The sequence below is a fragment of the Mya arenaria genome, chromosome 15 (genome assembly GCF_026914265.1).
Source record: "Mya arenaria isolate MELC-2E11 chromosome 15, ASM2691426v1".
NCBI lineage: Eukaryota > Metazoa > Mollusca > Bivalvia > Myida > Myidae > Mya > Mya arenaria.
In genome coordinates, this window is record NC_069136.1 from 49,974,809 (window position 1) to 49,993,964 (window position 19,156).

General features: G+C 36.3%; 1 protein-coding gene across 1 annotated transcript; it reads right to left on the reverse strand.

The window, feature by feature from the left end:
- Window positions 1-1,472: 1,472 nt before the first annotated feature.
- On the reverse strand, window positions 1,473-12,957 carry LOC128219454 (17-beta-hydroxysteroid dehydrogenase 14-like). The gene is made up of 8 exons (XM_052927265.1): window positions 12,869-12,957; window positions 12,410-12,448; window positions 9,396-9,487; window positions 4,818-4,922; window positions 4,464-4,468; window positions 3,564-3,648; window positions 2,476-2,554; window positions 1,473-1,884 (listed from the first exon to the last, which is right to left on the reverse strand). Exons 1-8 carry the CDS (start codon window positions 12,954-12,956, stop codon window positions 1,823-1,825), a joined length of 555 nt encoding a protein of 184 aa, XP_052783225.1. The 5' UTR covers window position 12,957; the 3' UTR covers window positions 1,473-1,822.
- Window positions 12,958-19,156: the final 6,199 nt, after the last annotated feature.

Below are 19,156 nucleotides of genomic sequence, written 5' to 3' on the forward strand. Positions count from 1 at the left end.
ATATTTGAAAAAAAACAACAACACATGAAGACTTATGTGTTATTGTCATTACTAGCATGTCCTTGAGTTGTCGTCATTTAAACAGCGGATTTCTCTTTAATAGTTTGGATTGTAAACCCAATTAGTGTTACCGCTCATGTCTCCGCCAATGTTATCGTCTGACTGATTGTGATTTTAAGATCCATTTACTTATTAATAGGTTTTATTAAGGGGGTTGATCAGCAATTTGGTCATGCGCGGTGGCAAGTAAAATGGCATTATGCGCCTAAAAATCAAAAGTGTTGAGACAACATGAAGAATTTCAATCAAAAATAGCTGGCTTTTCTTTCAAGCTAATGTACCGAGGACACCGAAATGGTGCGAGTGGGCCTGGAAATATTTTGCATTAACAACAACAATGCTTCTGTTATCATGTATGTCTATCTAATCGGGCACAGATATTTTGCCTCATATTTTTCATTAGGTAAAAGTACATTGACCAATCCGCTACTCTACCTTTCTATGATAAGTAGCTTTAATGCAAATGCACATTCAGTTTGATATCTGTGTGATAAATGTCACTAAATTGGATGCCACTTAACCAAATTAAAACGCATCTACTGTGAAGTCTTATCTAACAACGTACACATAATGGACCAGTCATTTGTAACCATGCCCCTCCCCCCATCCCCCTGGTCCGGGGAATAGCGGGGACTTTGACTTTCGGTCCAGCCAACCCCGGCTAAAATCCCTGCCCTGCGAGGACGAACAGATAGTAAAATCCCCGCCAAACGCTCCCGCAGCCCAGGGACCGTGGGTATGGCCCATTCCCCGCTATATTTAAAGCGAAGACAAAACCACCGCATTCACCCGGCACTGCGGGGCCACCTGAAAGGTAAAAACAAGGCCCAATTCCCCGGCTATCCCAGGTTTACCACCGGACCTGGGGGTGGGTGGGTTAAATTGACTAGTGCATAACTATTTATTATGTTTGACACAAAAGGTTGCGACTTAAATTCTAGGGATTTTTTATGGACCTATTTCAGCACCTAGTCTAATGACACGACTTAAAAAAAAATAGTACAGCTATTTTAGAGGAAGAAATGTTCCTAGACATGTTTAACTCTGCATCCTCAAGACAGTTAAGTCAAATATACCATTACTTCCTGTTTAAGCAAAATGTTAAGAATCAATCCAGAAATTCTTCTCCTGAACAGTCTGTTAACATTCTGATTTTGGAATCACCGGTTACCTCCCTTGGACATAATTTCCCAAAATAATTGATTACTTTTTGTTAAAATTCTTTAGTCATTGGTTAAAAGACTGGTGGACCAGACTTTTTAAATACTGTATTATGATATGAAAGTGGAATACCTTAATTTGTGACACAGGTAATGGCAATACATGTAAACTATAAGTTTAACATCACCTGAAGTAACACATTCCGTTCTTGCTTCGAGTACACCTTTCGACAAGGTTTGTAAAATGCTCTCTTTTTCATTACGAAATATAGTGTGGCAAATCACAAGGAGTGTTAAAACTGAAATATTGACAGCTGAAACTATTTAGCAAAATTGTTGTTATTTGCTCAAATATCGTCTTTGAAGATCACAATTTTCAATAACGTCACTAACGATTCGTTGTTGAGTGATTGGTTAACATCATCACGTGATGTTATCAATGTAGTGTTAAAAGGTCAAACTATCCACCACCGTTGTATAAGTCCTTATGGCCTAGTGAATATAATCAATCAATCAATCAATCAATCAATCATATCCACTTGGCAATCTCCGGCAAGCTCGGGATATTTCGTTTGATAATAGCCGGGTTTGTTCCCATCGCTTCAGCTCCTGTACTGGTAAGCTGTACCGAGGCTCATTCCACCCGAGCTTTGGATTTCTTGCCCTGTACGACAATAGTAAAGAGCAGCTGGTTCATCTTTTTAACGAGAATATAAGATCAATAATTTCAGCTTGAACTGAATCGAGTGTATCAAATTATTCGTGTTTTATTTAAAAATACCCCCCCAACTAATTAATGTAAAAGTTAGATGGCATGAAGTAACATTTAATTGATTAAAATTGGACTGAATTAGCGTATCGAACGAACCCTTCTTAATCATCAAAATATTACTTCAGGTCATCTTACTGTCTTAGAATATTACTTCAAGGGCTGACATATTTACAACGCAAACTAGTGTGTATCGGATGAGTGACAATAGGCGGACCTTTAAAGCACCTGCGACAGTTGGGATTAAAAATGATTAAGCCTTATACATGTACTTAACAATTGCCTATCTGCATTTGTATTTGCCGAACAAGTAGGTTATATTCTAATTGTTCTAAGAAAGCGAAAGCTAACACATTGCAAATACGGACAATCTTTAGTGTTTTTTTATCCCATGTCCATGCAAACTATGTTATCTATGTTTGGTCTTGAGTTTTTAATCGCTGAATTTGTCAAATGTCGTAAATGTAGCAGTAATATAGCACATACCTATTATAAACGTGGCGTCAGTGGCAAGGAACAAGCACACGTGACCTATCTCTTCCGGTTCACCGAGACGTCGCAACGCCTGAATATACAAAGAAATGTGTGTGGAATAAATGGTTATATAAGTAGATACAACTGGCCAGATTCTACTTAAAATGATCAGGGTAATTCAGTTATACTGATAAAATGCAAATCACAGGGACGAATCCAGGACCGGTTTTCATAAAACATCATAAATACTTTCTAAACTAAAGTCGAATTCTAAAATATTCCATACATGTAGTCAACTTTACAGAAAACTTCAAATGTTTGTAGCATAAAAATTTGTGTATTACATAACATTAATGAAAATAAAGTAGTTTATATATTATTCAACTAGCGTATCATATTACTGGTGAGATACTTAACTTGGGGGTAATGACTTAGGTTAAGAAATAACTTTTTGAATACCGACCCAGCAGTCGAGACATGCCGTTATTTGGTTTATTGAATCTGATGTACAAGAACGTTTGGATGCCTTTTTTCTATATATTGTTCTGTTGTCACTTGAATGGGGTTTAACGTAGAGACAGATGATGTAAAACATATACCGAACACACTTTTATACAAACACGTTTTTTCCCCTGAATATTGCAAAATTCTAATATCAGTTGAAATAAAGAACACACTCTGCAATACCTTCATAAACGTTTAATGCTTTTTCTTTCATTTATTTGATATTTAATATTAGAAGGCAACAAACTTATTTCACAAGCAAGTCCGTTCAAACGCAAGCAATAGAAGTAAGAATGAACAGGATGACACACCAATTTCACAAGCAATAACGTCTAAATAAAAGTCAGCAGTAAGCATGAACAAGTCAACACACTAATTTAGCAAGCAAGTCCGCTTAAATGCAAGCAATAACAGTAAGCATGAAAAAGACAACAAACTAATTTCACAAGCAAGTCCGCTTAAGTGCAAGCAATAACAGTAAGCAAGTATAGGATAAGCCGGCAAGTTCATATAACCATTGTGCACGACGTTACTCTGTTTATAATACGCTTATCACATCCAAATACTTTTACATTGTTCGGAATTTCACTACTTACTGACATATCTTCAAACTCTTGTCTGGCCTCATCCGAAGTAATGAAAGCATTCATCAAGGCGGTGTTAGTTGCACCTGGAAGCACCCTGTAGAAGTGGAAGAATAGACCTTGAGGCTTGTGTTTGTTATGGAACAAGGTTTTGAGAGCGATATAATGTTTCACGTTGTATCCTATGGTAGGTGATTCCTGCCATTTCGTGTTTTGGCCGCGGACAGATGAAAATACAAAATGACAGAAATCAGTAATAAAGAGTGACCTGTTTGGAAGTATCTTACTACTAAGTTAATGTCCATCACTCTTTGTTCACTCAGAATATTTTATATTCAGCCGAACCCCGTTGGCTCGAACTCTCAGGGACCGGCGAATACTGTATACCTCGATCCTCGGAAAATTCGAGCCAAGCGTGAATGATTACATTCAGTAGAATCAAAATCGGACCTTAACCCCTGATTCGAGCCAACGAAGAATTCGAGCCAAGCGTGAATGAGTATATTCACTAGAAACAAAATCGGTCATTAACTATCAGTTTGAGCCAACGAAGAATTCGAGCCAAGCGAGTCTAAGACAACGGGATTGACTGTACTAGCATTCTTAAAGGGACTCTATCATGGTTCATATATAGGGCCATATATTGATATTTTTTTGACCTTTTATATGTTATATGAAGATAATACGTGAAGTATTAGTAGTACCAGAGGCTCAATTAAGAGATCTTAAGCTCATAGATATTTGAAAACGAAAACACCAAACATTTCAGTCGCTAATTTTGATACACTAGATGGTAATTGAAGTAAATTTTATGAAATGAGTTTTGTTTTCACCTTGCACAAGTAAAGTTAAGTAGAATGTTCATATAATTATGACGCCTTGGAAATGAGAACAGACAGTTTAATCCCATACCATTGCTGAATAAACATTTCTAAGGAATTAGTAGCAACATATTAAGAGGGTTGTGAAACACTATTTTTTAACTCGTTCGGAACATGAAATGATTGAACGTTCATCAGAAACTAATTACATGAGATTATTTCTGCAATCATGGGTTTATATAGGTTTCATATTTTGTTTTATAATGCCGAACGTTTTTTTATGATTTTTTAAAATAATTGTTATGTTAACGTCAATTTTGTAGTACAATTATATGTAATATAATACACTCATGATTTAGTATATTTAGAAACATGTCCGCTGTTGTTGATTTTTCGATGGTTCAGAATATGGTTAAATGCCTTATTCATGAAGTGGAGTACAAACCTTTGTCGCACAATAAGCCGTGGCTAAACGTTGACCGTGTGTGCTAGTTATGCTGGAAATGTTGACGATGGCACCTTTCGTCTTCCGTAAGTGTGGAAGAGTGTACTGAAACATAAGAGACTATGGTGTACAATACGGATCACAGTAGAGGAATCCAACTAAAACATAAGAGACTATGGTGTACGATATGGAGCACAGTAGAGAAATCTAACTGAAACATAAGAAACTATGATGTACAATACGGATCACAGTTGAGGAATCCAACTAAAACATAAGAGACTGTGGTGTACAATACGGATCACAGTAGAGAAATCCAACTGAAACATAAGAGACTATGGTGTACGATACGGATCACAGTAGAGGAATCTAACTGAAACATAGGAGACTATGGTGTACGATATGGATCACAGTTGAGGAATCCAACTGAAACATAAGAGGCTATGGTGTACAATACGGATCACAGTAGAGGAATCAAACTGAAACATAAGAGACTATGGTGTAAAATACGGATCACAGTAGAGGAATCTAACTGAAACATAAGAGACTATGGTGTACAATACGGATCATAGCAAACATAAGAGACTATGGTGTAAAATACGGATCACAGTAAAGGAATCTAACCGAAACATAAGAGACTATCGTGTACGATACAGATCATAGTTGAGGAATCTAACTGAAACATAAGAGACTATGGTGTACAATACGGATCGCAGTAGAGGAATCTAACTGAAACATAAGAGACTATGGTGTAAAATACGGATCACAGTAGAGGAATTCAACTGGAACATAAGAGACTCTGGTGTACGATACGGATCACAGTAGAGGAATTTAACTGAAACTTAAGAGACTGTTGTGTACAATACGGATCCCAGTAGAGGAATTCAACTGGAGCATAAGAGACTCTGGTGTACGATACGGATCACAGTAGAGGAATTCAACTGAAGCTTAAGGGACAAAGGTGTACAAAACGGATCACAGTAGAGGAATTCAACTGAAGCTTAAGGGACAAAGGTGTACGATACGGATCACAGTAGAGGAATTCAACTGAAGCTTAAGAGACAAAGGTGTACAATACGGATCACAGTAGAAGAATTCAACTGAAGCTTAAGGGACAAAGGTGTACAATACAGATCACAGTACAGGAATCAACTGAAACATAAGAGACTATGTTGTACAATACGGAGCACAGTAGAGGAATCCAACTGAAACATAAGAGACTATGGTGTACAATACGGATCGCAGTACAGGAATCAACTGAAACATAAGAGACTATGGTGTACAATACGGAGCACAGTAGAGGAATCAAACTGAAACATAAGAGACTCTGGTGTACGATACGGATCACAGTAAAGGAATTAAACTGAAACTTAAGAGACTATGGTGTACAATACGAATCACAGTAGAGGAATTCAACTGGAACATAAGAGACTCTGGTGTACGATACGGATCACAGTAGAGGAATTCAACTAAAGCTTAAGGGACAAAGGTGTACAAAACGGATCACAGTAGAGGAATTCAACTGAAGCTTAATGGACAAAGGTGAACGATACGGATCACAGTAGAGGAATTCAACTGAAGCTTAAGGGACAAAGGTGTACAAAAAGAATCACAGTTGAGGAATCCAACTGAAACATAAGAGACTATGGTGTACAATACGGATCACAGTACATGAATCCAACTGAAACATCAGAGACTATGGTGTACAATACGGATCACAGTAGAGGAATTCAACTGGAACATAAGAGACTATGGTGTACAATACGGATCACAGTACAGGAATCCACTGAAACATAAGAGACTATGTTGTACGATACCGATCACAGTAGAGGAATCTAACTGAAACATAAGAGACTATGGTGTACGATACGGATCACAGTAGAGGAATCAAACTGAAACATCAGAGACTATGTTGTACATTCCGGATCACAGTAGAGGAATCAAACTGAAACATCAGAGACTTTGGTGTACAATACGGATCACAGTAGAGGAGTCCAACTGAAATTAAATTAGGCAATACACACTAAAACTGTATAGGTCCAGGTAAATATTAATAGAAATTATTTGTGAACATGAATGCCAATAAATCGAGGCTCTTCCAGTTTAACTGCCTGACCCCAAATAACAAAAGGAATAACTTAAGTACTAACAGACAAAACAATTGTAGCTTGTCAATTTCTTGTCTGTAATATAATTAAGATTTGCCTTTCTGTGTTCGCCATTGAACTCGTTTTGCGTTTGAAAATTCTCATGAAATGCCCAGTCGCCTTCGTATGGGGAAAATTAGACAGATATTTTTCCTGTTTCCTGTCAACATGATCAATCTCAATTGCCAAAGTGACAAAATAGGCCACACTGTGAATTGCTACTGCTGCGCTCGCTTGCGATATATTCCATATAATGCAAAATATGAACGACAATACACCAGTCCTTTGTAACTACGGTCCCCCAAGATCCGGGGGTATACCGGGAAATTGGCCGCATTTTTACTTTCCATGTGGCCCTGCCAGTGCCGAGTGAATGCGGAGATTTTGTATTCGCGCCCAAAATAGCGGGGAATGGGCCTCAATTAGTATTTCCCGGGGATTCGGTGGCATTTGGTGGCATTTGGTGAAGATTATACCAGCAGTTTGTTCCCACAAGGCGGCGATTTTACAGGGGATTTGCTTGACCGAAAGTCAAAGCCTCTACTATTCCCCAGACCTGGGAGGGGGGGGGGGGGACTGGTGTATAACTTAAACATACAATTTCACTATTTATTCTAGTCCGCTGCAGCAACTACCACATTTATTCCAGCACAAACAATATTTAACTTAACTTCTTGTTAATAAACGAACAGCTAAATTGGAACCTGCATGGACACCGGCTGGGAATTATTTTCACGTTACTGTTATATCACAAATTCATTTCACTCCTCGGCCATTTTTATTGAAAACAACCTCGGATGTATATAAACAGATTACAATGTCAGAATCGGGTCCGCTGCAAGTAGATCGCATATCAATTTAATCTAGCATTTAAACTTAATTATTTTTACAATATTACACTTCCCTGACAATCAATTTAAACTTAGATCAACACATACAATCTAAAACACTACATTTAATAAATGATATAATTCAAATTTTACGAACTACTTCTTTTTGTACCGGCAAATATCCGAGGTTGTTTTCGATAAAAATGGACGAGGAGCTCCGAATGATCACACTTTTTGTCATTCGGAACTCCTCGGCCATTTTTATCGAAAGCAACCTCGGATGTATTTGGACGGTTTACATACTCAAAAAGCGGTACGTTAAAATCCGCTGCAAGTAGATCGCGTAGTAATATTATTTAGCATTTAAACTTTATGACTTTAGTCTTGGAAATCTTAATTATGTTTGCAATAATACACTTCACTGGCAATCAATGTAAATTAAGATCAATAAATACAACTCTAAAACACTACAGTAAATTAATGATAAAACTCAAAACTTTTCGAACTCCTTCAACTGATGTACCAGCATACATCCGAGGTTGTTTTCGAGAAAAATGGCCGAGGAATTCCGAATGACATTTTGTCTTTAGATAAGTTTAAAATAAAGCTTGTGCAAAGAACGGTTTAAGGTATGACGTCACCATTGCGCAAATGTATTTCCGTTGCGTGGAAAATTCTCAATAAAAAATAATGTTTTAATGACTGATAGACATGTTTTCACATGGTCAATACACTGTAAACGAAAAATATCATTATTTCTGAAACTTTTATACCTTGAGTATCTATTATTGCTTGATTTATCATTTAGAATAGAGATTTAAGCATAAACTGCTGCCCTATAGTTGAAAGGTCATTTTGGAAGAACTGTCATGGCGGACTGTGCATTTTTTAGAGTTTGTTTTTCAAGTGGAGAGATTTTTTTTAGGAATAACTTGACCCCCCCCCCCCCTTTATTGGCTTAAAAGGTAATTTAAAGCTTGTACTTTAAGAATATATATGTTTATCGTAGTCTGCATTCGCTCAATGCCTTTAAATGTTGTCTAAAAATAATTATTTCACATTGATTTATAGAGGAAATGACAATTGTGGTGTGTAACCTAAGAGGGACCAAACTGCTTTATTTAAAAAGTGTCATTTTTGGCAAGAAATGTATTGCATTTTACTATTTATGGCAAATTTTCACAATTGAATGCATGTATCTTGTCCGGTTGATCAAAATATGCTATTTCCTGGTTTTTACAACTTTCGCCTATTTTTTTTTTAAATTGAGTCGTCTGCAATCTTACAAGAACTGAAAATGTCCAAATTTGGTGAAAATTTGACTGCGAGAACATGAAATGTGTGCAAAGATGTGTAGAACTGCCCCATTTGATACTTAGAATGCCATTTGAGTCCAGGTTTACTTGAAAAACCTCAAAGAATGGCATTTTGGGCCAAAACGCCTTCGAAAATACAGACGCACAGGCACTTGGGTAACAGGCAGTGAAACTGGAAAAGCTGACACAGACTATCAGACTGAGTTAGGTTTGGGTGCATTTACATATGAAGGACTAATCGAACGTGTTTTTCATAAAAAATGCAGTGACGGATTTAGTTAAACGCACCTTAGCAGCCAGAAAATATCCGATGAAATTGAGGTCCATTAGTTTGCGCATTTCATCTGCTGAGTAATCGTCTATGGCGTGAAGCGGGGGATCTGAAAATCACACACTCATTAAGAATTTAAGAAGTTCTTCGTAAGATTTTTTCATTTCATATTAAGAACATTCGTTCATTTAAAAGTGAAGTTTACGGGAAAGCTTCTGTTAGAAAGTCAGGCAGTTTGAAGATGTGATAAAGCATTGAAAAAACTGTTCGAACATGTAATGGGTTTCTACTCCAAACGTGAGCTAATGTTGGAGCACGTTCAACATCAAGACCATGTTTGAAATGAGTATAACCGTTACCGTCGTAATAAACGTTTTATTTTATTTTATTAATAAATCACTTTCTGCATAAGGTTGATCGGTTCGTATATCAATGTTTTTGAATAAAAATCCAGTTTTTATGACGTCAGAGGTCAATAGTCATGATTTTGGCCGGTCCGGACCTCGCCAAAAGTATAATACGGACCGCTGACGTCATATAACATGGACCGCTGACGTCATAAAACTGGTGAGGGCTGCTTGCAATTTGCAAAGCGACATTTATTTTTCGCAAGTTAACATTATTAGATTTGCTCAGTAAAACACATTAAAGCGCTGTAAGATTTTTAAATGGTAAAAAGTGTTCGGTATAATATAAGAAATATAACATACTACTTCCGGCCATATGGCATTATTAGGACCGGCCCGTCAGCCCCCTAAGGTGAATGAAGATTGGCTAACGCCTCGGTCCATATGCACCGTCGGGGGCTGACTGGCCGGTCCTTATAATGTCATATGACCCTTAGCTTAGTGGTGTGTAATATTTCTTAATTAACAACAACTGAACAAAATACGCCAAAATGTTTACATGATAATATAAAAGCTTACTTAAACCAAACTAACTTTTGCAGACGAGAACGTAGAATCTAAATGATATTTTCAAGTGGACGTAACGTCAACGTAAGTCGCAGTTACCGCGTTGTTTACAGGCGGTAAGTGGGTATCAATCCATTTGCATAGGACTTTATAATACATTTTAAAAACTGATACTTCTTTACGTATATTGAAATTTTGGTAAGCCATCCATCATTTGAATGCAAAAATGTGCTAGTGTATTTCAGATATGGATGGACATAGAGATTTTTTTCTATGTTGCATTAAATATACAGTCGAACCCCGTTGGTTCGAACTCGCTTGGCTGGAATTCCTCGTTGGCTAGAACTAGATGTAAATTACCGATTTCCTTTTACTGAAGGTGAGCGAATTATCCGAGGCTCGAGGTATTTTTGTGATGGGAGTTGGAGCCAACTGTGTTCGACTGTATTAATAAACCATTACGCCAAACAATCTTTATTTCCACAAACTTCTCAAAAATGTTTAGTGTCGGTAGGTAGACATTTTGATTACCCGGATTTCTTTACCAAACCGGTCGATATCAGGGTATATCGCTAGTGTAAGAAGTTTTAAATATTAAATAGTCAATTTGAACATGTTCACTCATAAATGAACATTTGTTTTTTAGAAAATAACGAAAACAAAATCCACACCAATGCAAAGAAAAATCTAGAGGAAAAATTAGGGTCGGTCGGGTTGGAGGGAACAAACAATTTTTTTACGATTAACATATTTTTTGCAAGCGTGACGCGACTACTCGTATAATAATATGATACATCAAAGGGAGGTAATAAAACAAAATCTAAATATGATTATATTAATTTTTTTTTATATTTGTTTCTTAAAAACATAATGCCTATAATTATAAAAAGCTGTCGCTGAACGCTTGAATATTATTCCAGCTTTATAACGTTTTTAACTTTAAAATTAAACTTGTACAGTAGCAACTCTTTAAATTATTGATGGATGGATGGCCTAAAAGTAGTCTAGTGGTATCACACTTGCCTGTCAAGCCAGGGATCGCAGGTTCGATTCCCCGCCGCACCACTAAAAGGACTATTCGTCATCCGGGGGTACGTTTAATGCGAGTCCCGTGTGACAGTGCAATACTATGGTGCACGTTAATGAACCAGGGTAGCTATAACCAGGGTTACATTCTGTCCTTTCACTATGTTCTGAAACCTAAAATGACTAACAATTTTATCGGAGCACTCGCCCAATGGGCAAGGCCCGAATGCGAGTATAAATCAGCTTACAAACACGAAATAACTTCAAGACAACGTCATAAGCTACTTACGCCATCCAGCGTTGTTAATCAGACAATGGATACTGCCATATTTCGCCACCGTCTGCTCAACGGCGCTCTGAAAAAAGGCCACGAAAATATTGCAATCAAGATAATGTAACAGACGACTTTGTTCTTAGTTTCAACTTAGTCTACTTAATATGCTGATTAAGGCATCCGACGCACAAGAAATCTAGTTCTCGGAAAGCTCTGTAATCTGTAATTTAAATTGTAATGAAAACGAGCTTCTTTTCGTGGATTGTATTAATTATGTTTGAGTATGGACTTTTCACTTAATTGGTGTTAAATGGATCTTTCACCTTAATGATTTTATACATTGATCTTTCATCTCAATGATATTTGAGTATGGATCTTTCCCTTTAATGATGGTTGGTTACGGATCGATCCCCTTAATGATGTTAGACATGGATTTTTTTTAACCTAAATGATGTTTGAGTATGGATCTTTCACCTTAATGATATTTGCGTATGGATCGTTCTCTTAAAGGATGTTGGGTTATGAATCTCTCACCTGATGTTTGGGTATGGATCTTTCACGTTAGTGATTTTTGGTTATGTACCTCTCACCTTAATGTCGTCTTCTTTCGTCATGTCACAATGTATGAAGAACTGTTCATTGCTGGTCATTGATTTCCCGGTCTCGTTTGCAACATACGTGTTTTGTAGTATATTCCTCTGATAATTCCTGCGATAGCAAATGTATATTAAGCTCTGTTTAAAAATAGACTTTTAAAATGCCGCAATGGCATCATTTTCAAACACAATCATTGTCTTTGTTTATCTATATAACTTACCATCAATGTCCCAAATGACAACGTTTCCACCATGTTCCCCTAAAAGTGTACAATAACATTTAGTATACAGGTATATTGCAATACTAACAGGCGCGTAGCTGCCTAAACACGAGTACACGGCTGTATCCACATGACAAAAACATCAGCCATAGTTGCATTATGCGTAGTTGACTACATGATTCTAAAATTGTCCATTTTCTAGTACTAGATAAAGCACATCAGAACGCCCAGAATGCACCAGATTGCACAATGGTTTTCAAAATTTTCCCCCGGACACCCAAGCAGAATTATGAATTCACATGAATAGAGGGCTAGCTACGCGTCTGACTTAACCTGTTTACTGTCTATAACCACAAAAAAGTCTTGTTTCTTATCCTTGTAGTAATATAGTGTTTATATTAAAGTATGCAATAATATATAAGATACAGCAAAAATGTTCGTAACGACAATTTTACTCACGAAAGACCTTAACAATTCCACTTCCTATTCCGTTACATCCACCTGTAACTATGACAACTTTACTCTGAAAACGTCCTACAGTGGCCATTTTGAAAAAGTGTTATTATACTGACCAAAAACAAAGAAACGATACCAAGTGTAATTTATTAATTATTGACAAACTACAAGGTCACATGTTTCCATATGTCAGAGCGAGGTCATCGTCTTTACATGTAATTAACGTCTCATTGCTCGTATATGAAATCGGTTATTTGCGGGTGGCCGGGCATTACATACAGTATACACGCTCATAGCTCGTATATGAAATCGGTTATTTGCGGGTGGCCGGGCTTTACATACAGTATACACGCTCATAGCTCGTATATGAAATCGGTTATTTGCGGGTGGCCGGGCTTTACATACAATATACACGCTCATAGCTCGTATATGAAATCGGTTATTTGCGGGTGGCCGGGCTTAACATACAGTATACACGCTCATAGCTCGTATATGAAATCGGTTATTTGCGGGTGGCCGGGCTTTACATACAGTATACAAGTAATCAGCAGTCTGTAGTGGCTAGTCGTCGAATAATCATCGTAAACCACATAACAGTCTTCATCTATCAACCCCTTAGTTAATAAATAATACAACAATAACAAAACCGATTAAGCTGCTTTTGAATGGACCCGTAATAACGATGTGCACGTGCAGCAAGGGGCACGTGCTACATATACTATTTTTGTGAAGCCGTGCCAAAAATAGACTCAGAATAAACCACAACCAAATATTATAATTGAAGGTAATCATGATGGCAGAATAATTGAGAGAGGATTTTTTGAAATGTAATGTGTGTCGTTCTTTTCATGGTCTGGTGACGTCATCATCACTCTTTGTGGTTTGATATTAGGAAGCTATCCTTCGGGAATGGCTGATGGATACCAGCAGACGATAACTGGTGTAGTATTTCACAAATAACGTCGTTTACAAATATTACTAATGTAAACCACGAAATTAAGACGTTTTTCACGAAGCAGCATTCGCTACCGTGCAATGGAATGATCCCGTTTAAATTCTACGGAACATATTTTCTTTGGTAAAACGTATTTAAAATTGCCTTGTTTGGGTCTCGTCATGATTGATAATTTAATCTGGATTTTTTTCAAGATACTTAAATGATATTTGATCTCGTTTCTTTTTGTTGCGAGTGTATTTATACACTCGGCATGGATTCTACATTATCGCTCGCATGTACATACAAGATAACTAGTTCATAAGATATATAGGCCATGACGCTATCAAAGTAGTTGAGTTAAAATGAGTTATTTACGACCAGCATAAGGTTATACGACCATTTATACGTAATGCAATAATTTCAAAACAAACAAAATTATTATAGTTATTTTATGCTCTTCCTAAAAAAAAGTGGATGCAGACATTTTAACACTTCAATCTTAACAAACTGCAGTTGAGCTCGTGTTATGATGCTATTTTATTGAATGAGGTTAAAAACAAAACAAATCAAAGCGCTTAAAGCGTTGAATGGCTTACGGCCTGCAACATTTTGTGAGTATAGTCATTGTAAAACATAATTATAAGCATAAAACTCTAAAGATTGTATATGTTCGCTCATAATCTCCTTCGCAAATTTGATTCTCAATTATATCATGTAGTATAAGTCACTTGAAATGTGGAATACGCCAAATAGTTACGTATACGGTATGGATTAATTCTCTATATCATATAAAACCTTATTTGGAGCTTTGATTTTATAAACAATGCACTGCCACGGATCAAGCATTTAGGAAAAAAATCTACTCTACAATTCAAACTTGACTTAGGCGTATTTAAATTACTTCCAGGGTATGCCAGCTTAACCAAATGCATCCCAACAAAATGCATTGGACATATTAATTAGGTTTATGTGTAAGAACTCCTTCTACAACGACAAATACCTGGATCGAATCACCCGAATACTATTGTTTCCCTGTATGTTTGATGTACATGTATCTTAATAATGCCCTCAACCTATGTCACAAAATGAACAGATTACTCATATATATCAGTGGTTTTTAAATATGCATATGCTCAAGACTTTGATCTGAAATTTCTGAGACAAAGTGAGAAATATTCACACACTTTCCGTTTCATTCGGCATTACATGACTATGACATAAATTGTAGCAGGTTGATAGCTTTACGCGATTTGATTTGAATGGTAAAAGTGTATAATACACCAAACAAAATTCTTACCGTCCACCTAAGTAGTCTTCTAATATTCCTTTCCCTGTGAAATACGCCTAATTACAAATTAGTTTCACGAAAAGACCATTACATCGTACATATGCTGTGAAAACTTGGTTCACATATTTCACGTTGTCAAAAAGATACAGTGTCTCAAATGACAACACCCTCAATCATAAAAGTCACAAAATCTAACATACTGTGTAAAGGAAGAAAAATAAAAATACCACCCTTAGTCACTTTAAAATAGTATTACATCATATGTGAGACTGAAACACAGTCATCAACGGCTTAATTAGTTCAATTGAATGTTCAACTTTAAAATTACCATCTATGTGAAACAAAGTCTGAGTCAAAAGATTGCTAAAAATACAAACACAATGAAAATTTTGATGGAATTTGCATAGTTATTTCTTTTCCTTGTGACTTAAGGATTTAGGAGTAACCGCATATGAACTGTGTTTTCTCTGCCGTTTATGCTTCGATTTAGCTGAAATTTTCAAAGAATATTGCCACGTGATGGCGGATATCGAATACTGAACTGTATATTGATTATACTGAATGCACTTTTCAAGAAGGTTACTTCACTAACTGGCCGGTTAAGAATTTTGTTTAGTGTATACATTAAGTGCTGGTTAAAGGTTGTTAGTATGTACTTACACAAGAGAATGGTCTTATGCGAAACACATTTTACAAACACAAGGACAAACTAACAATCTCAATAAAAATGTAAAGTAAGAGCGATTTAAGCGCTTTAAAACATAGAAAATATTCTTATGGATGAACTTTAATCACCAAAAATAAACGGTTTATTGGATAAAATGAAGTATTCAAATTTCTTTTAAAACATTATGGTTTGATATCTTTCGCCTAATTGGCATTTATTTTCATCATAATACGATCCACATTTTTTCCAGGTTTCAACGACTTCTCAGAGTTTATTTCCGGTAAATAAACCTGTCTGAATGCGATGACCCAGATTTTATTCCGAGTTATCTACAAAGGACATGTCGATATTATCGGTCCTCGGCCTTACTTGTATTTATTTGATTCAGTACGCGTTCATTTTGAAACTATTTGCAGATTCTGCTTTTTATATTGCGTTCTGTAACTCGCCGACATTGAAATAATTGCGTTTTGTACAATTTTAATCGCATTATATTACGCAAAACGCAGCTTATTCGAACTATATTAACCGCATAACATAGATTGAAAAATCCTAACAGCGCCTCTTTAGCTAGCTAATTAATATGCAGAACGCAGTCCGTAGCTTTTGAAGCAGATTGCTTACTAGGTATTTTCGATGTAAATGTTAATGTAAATTAGGTCGTTGACCAACGCAGTTCTTACTGCGCTGGGGTTGATACGCCCGTGCGCGCATTAATTCGCCAAAAGTTAAAATGTTATGCCGATCTGACGATGCGATTTCCGAGATATCGGCCTACGAAAACGTGTTTGTAACTATCTTTAGCATGATGCATTTTAAGTGTTTGCTATGAATGAAACGGCTAAAGCTTATTTACTGTCATGTTATTTTTTATTATAGGGACGGATCCAGGAATTAATGTAAGAGGGGGTGTTACTTTTGGGCGTAACCTTTTGACTTGCGCCCCTCTCACAGAACCGAAATTTATTTTATTTAAAGTGTGTGGATTTGGGCAACTCTCCAAAGTAAATTTATCAATATCTAGTCAAAAATGGTGCGTATATTATTTCCGTTTTCTTCCATATTGAAAAAAGGAAACATGGAGGATTTTAGGGAGAGGGGCACCAATAAATCGGCACAGGTTGTGCACAACCCGACTACCAATGAACAAATTAGTTAACCAAACAATAAATAAAAGGCTTAGTGCTAGCGCGGATATTTCGTTTTTGTTATAATATTGCAATAGGAACTACAAGTCAGTAGTTAAACTCTTTACGATGATAAGCTTTTCTAAACGAATGAATCAAGATCCGATGGCGATAACAGCTCGCTTTTCAAGGGGACATACTGAGATGTTTCACTGAAATATTGGTAATTATTATACGAATTTATTAGTCCTGGGAACCCCATATTACTTCTCTCACTGCTATAGAACATTAAGTAAAAACGCCAGGGCAATATTTTCAACTATCAGCTGTCAGTGAAATGATTTATTGACATAAAAAAAACATCAAAATATTTTTTGGTCAAAATTATAGAACAATATATACTTAATAATGCAATGTAATTAAATATAATTGCACTACCGACATGTCTTCCATTTCTCACCTGTCTTCTTCTATGTTGACGAATGAATGCAACAGAGGTGTATTGGTTGATCCCGGCACCACCCTGGAGAAATGGACAATGTGAACAATTATCAAGGCATACAACTTTACGCAAAATGTGCCCGAACATGATAACCAATGTACAGGCAAACCTGTATTGGACGGACAGAGTGGCCGCTTATGAAAGGTGTACAAGTAGATGAAGAAATATTTGGTCTATGCTGGTCGGGGACCACGGTTACCAGTATCCGAGTGTGTGACAAATGAACGTGTAAGAAAAACAAGAATATGAACAATAACAATAGAGATCATACAATAATTTTTATGCATCTGATACTTTATCATATCATCTTTATGTGTATCGAAATCAAACAAACCATCATACATGTATACAAATTCGGTCTTCGATTTTTAATACTGGATAAAGTCAGTTTACACATATATAACAAAATAACGAAAATTGTACATAAAAATAATTTCATTTTACGACCTCCAATTGAAAGTATAAGCTGGTTTTATATAGAGCTAAGTCACGGGTGCGAAACAGTGGCTCCAGCTCTTTTAGGAGCTGTGTATAAAAAGGAGCCAATGACACTTCCGAGCTAGAGCAAAAGAACGGATATCATCGTAAAACGTAAGTATGACTCGTTATTTTATCTAATATCACAATTATGAGGGCTTATTTGAGAAATCGGGGAATGCAGTGCCATATAAATAATATTATGTTTAATCTTCACACGTATTTGGGTTATTTTGTAAACATATTGTTTATGGAGTTATAAAACCGATCCTCCCATCAAACACATCAATGTTTACAAGCGAAAGTAGAACATTTTCACCAATTTTCAGCTGAATTTCACTCAAAAAGCTTATATTTAAGATAAAGCCAGTATTATCGAGTGCTTTTATTTTGTCGGGAATAAAAATGACCGCCTGATTACCGGAATAAGCATGTTTATACTCCTTTTCTGGGTTAAGCTGGAGCCAAAGCCAGGGAGCTGGAGCCAAAGCGTGGAGGCTGAGCCAATACGCTGTATGATAATGCCTGTTTTGATCGGCCAAATTCCGAACGCTAAATTCTTTATTAATAACGATTATTGCATAAAATGTGTGTTTTCGGTTCACTATCGTGGTGTGTTCAAACGCAATTACCCGGGCGTTATCGGTAAAAAAACGTGCATTATTCAGTAAATTCACGTGCCGTTAATTCCCGGCTTTTTTTGTTGAACACAAGCTCTATCAGGGCTCGCATCATACCAATGGAGACTGAGCGACCTGGTTTCTTACCGAAAGTGGGTCAAAGATGCAAATATTGCACTAAAACATTTTTCAGCATATATAGCTTTAAAAGTATACAAACATTAAAGAAATGAAATAAACCACATATTACTTACATATTTCCTTCTGAAATATCTTTTCCTGGCAAGCTGATGTGTGTTTACTAGATAGTACTTTCTGCAATTGTTTTGACGATTTGTTTGCTCTAAAAGCACTAACATGACTAAATTAAGTCTAAAACGTTTAACTCCTCCCAACTTTAGTCATTTCTGTTGATTTTATTCAGAACAAACGACTTATATGGACATGATTCCATTACTTCGTATGCAATGAACAAATAGTTTTCAAATATATTTCTCTGTTAGATGCTGAAGATGCTGAACATTTTGTCCAAAACATTTTGACAATTTTTCCCGGTTTAAATTAGTTGCCAAAACACATAAATGTTAAAGTAGGAATATATATGTATTTATTATCGGAATTGATAATGTAAAATTCGGTTGTGAGGTAGATTTTGTAAGGCACTGTAGTTTAT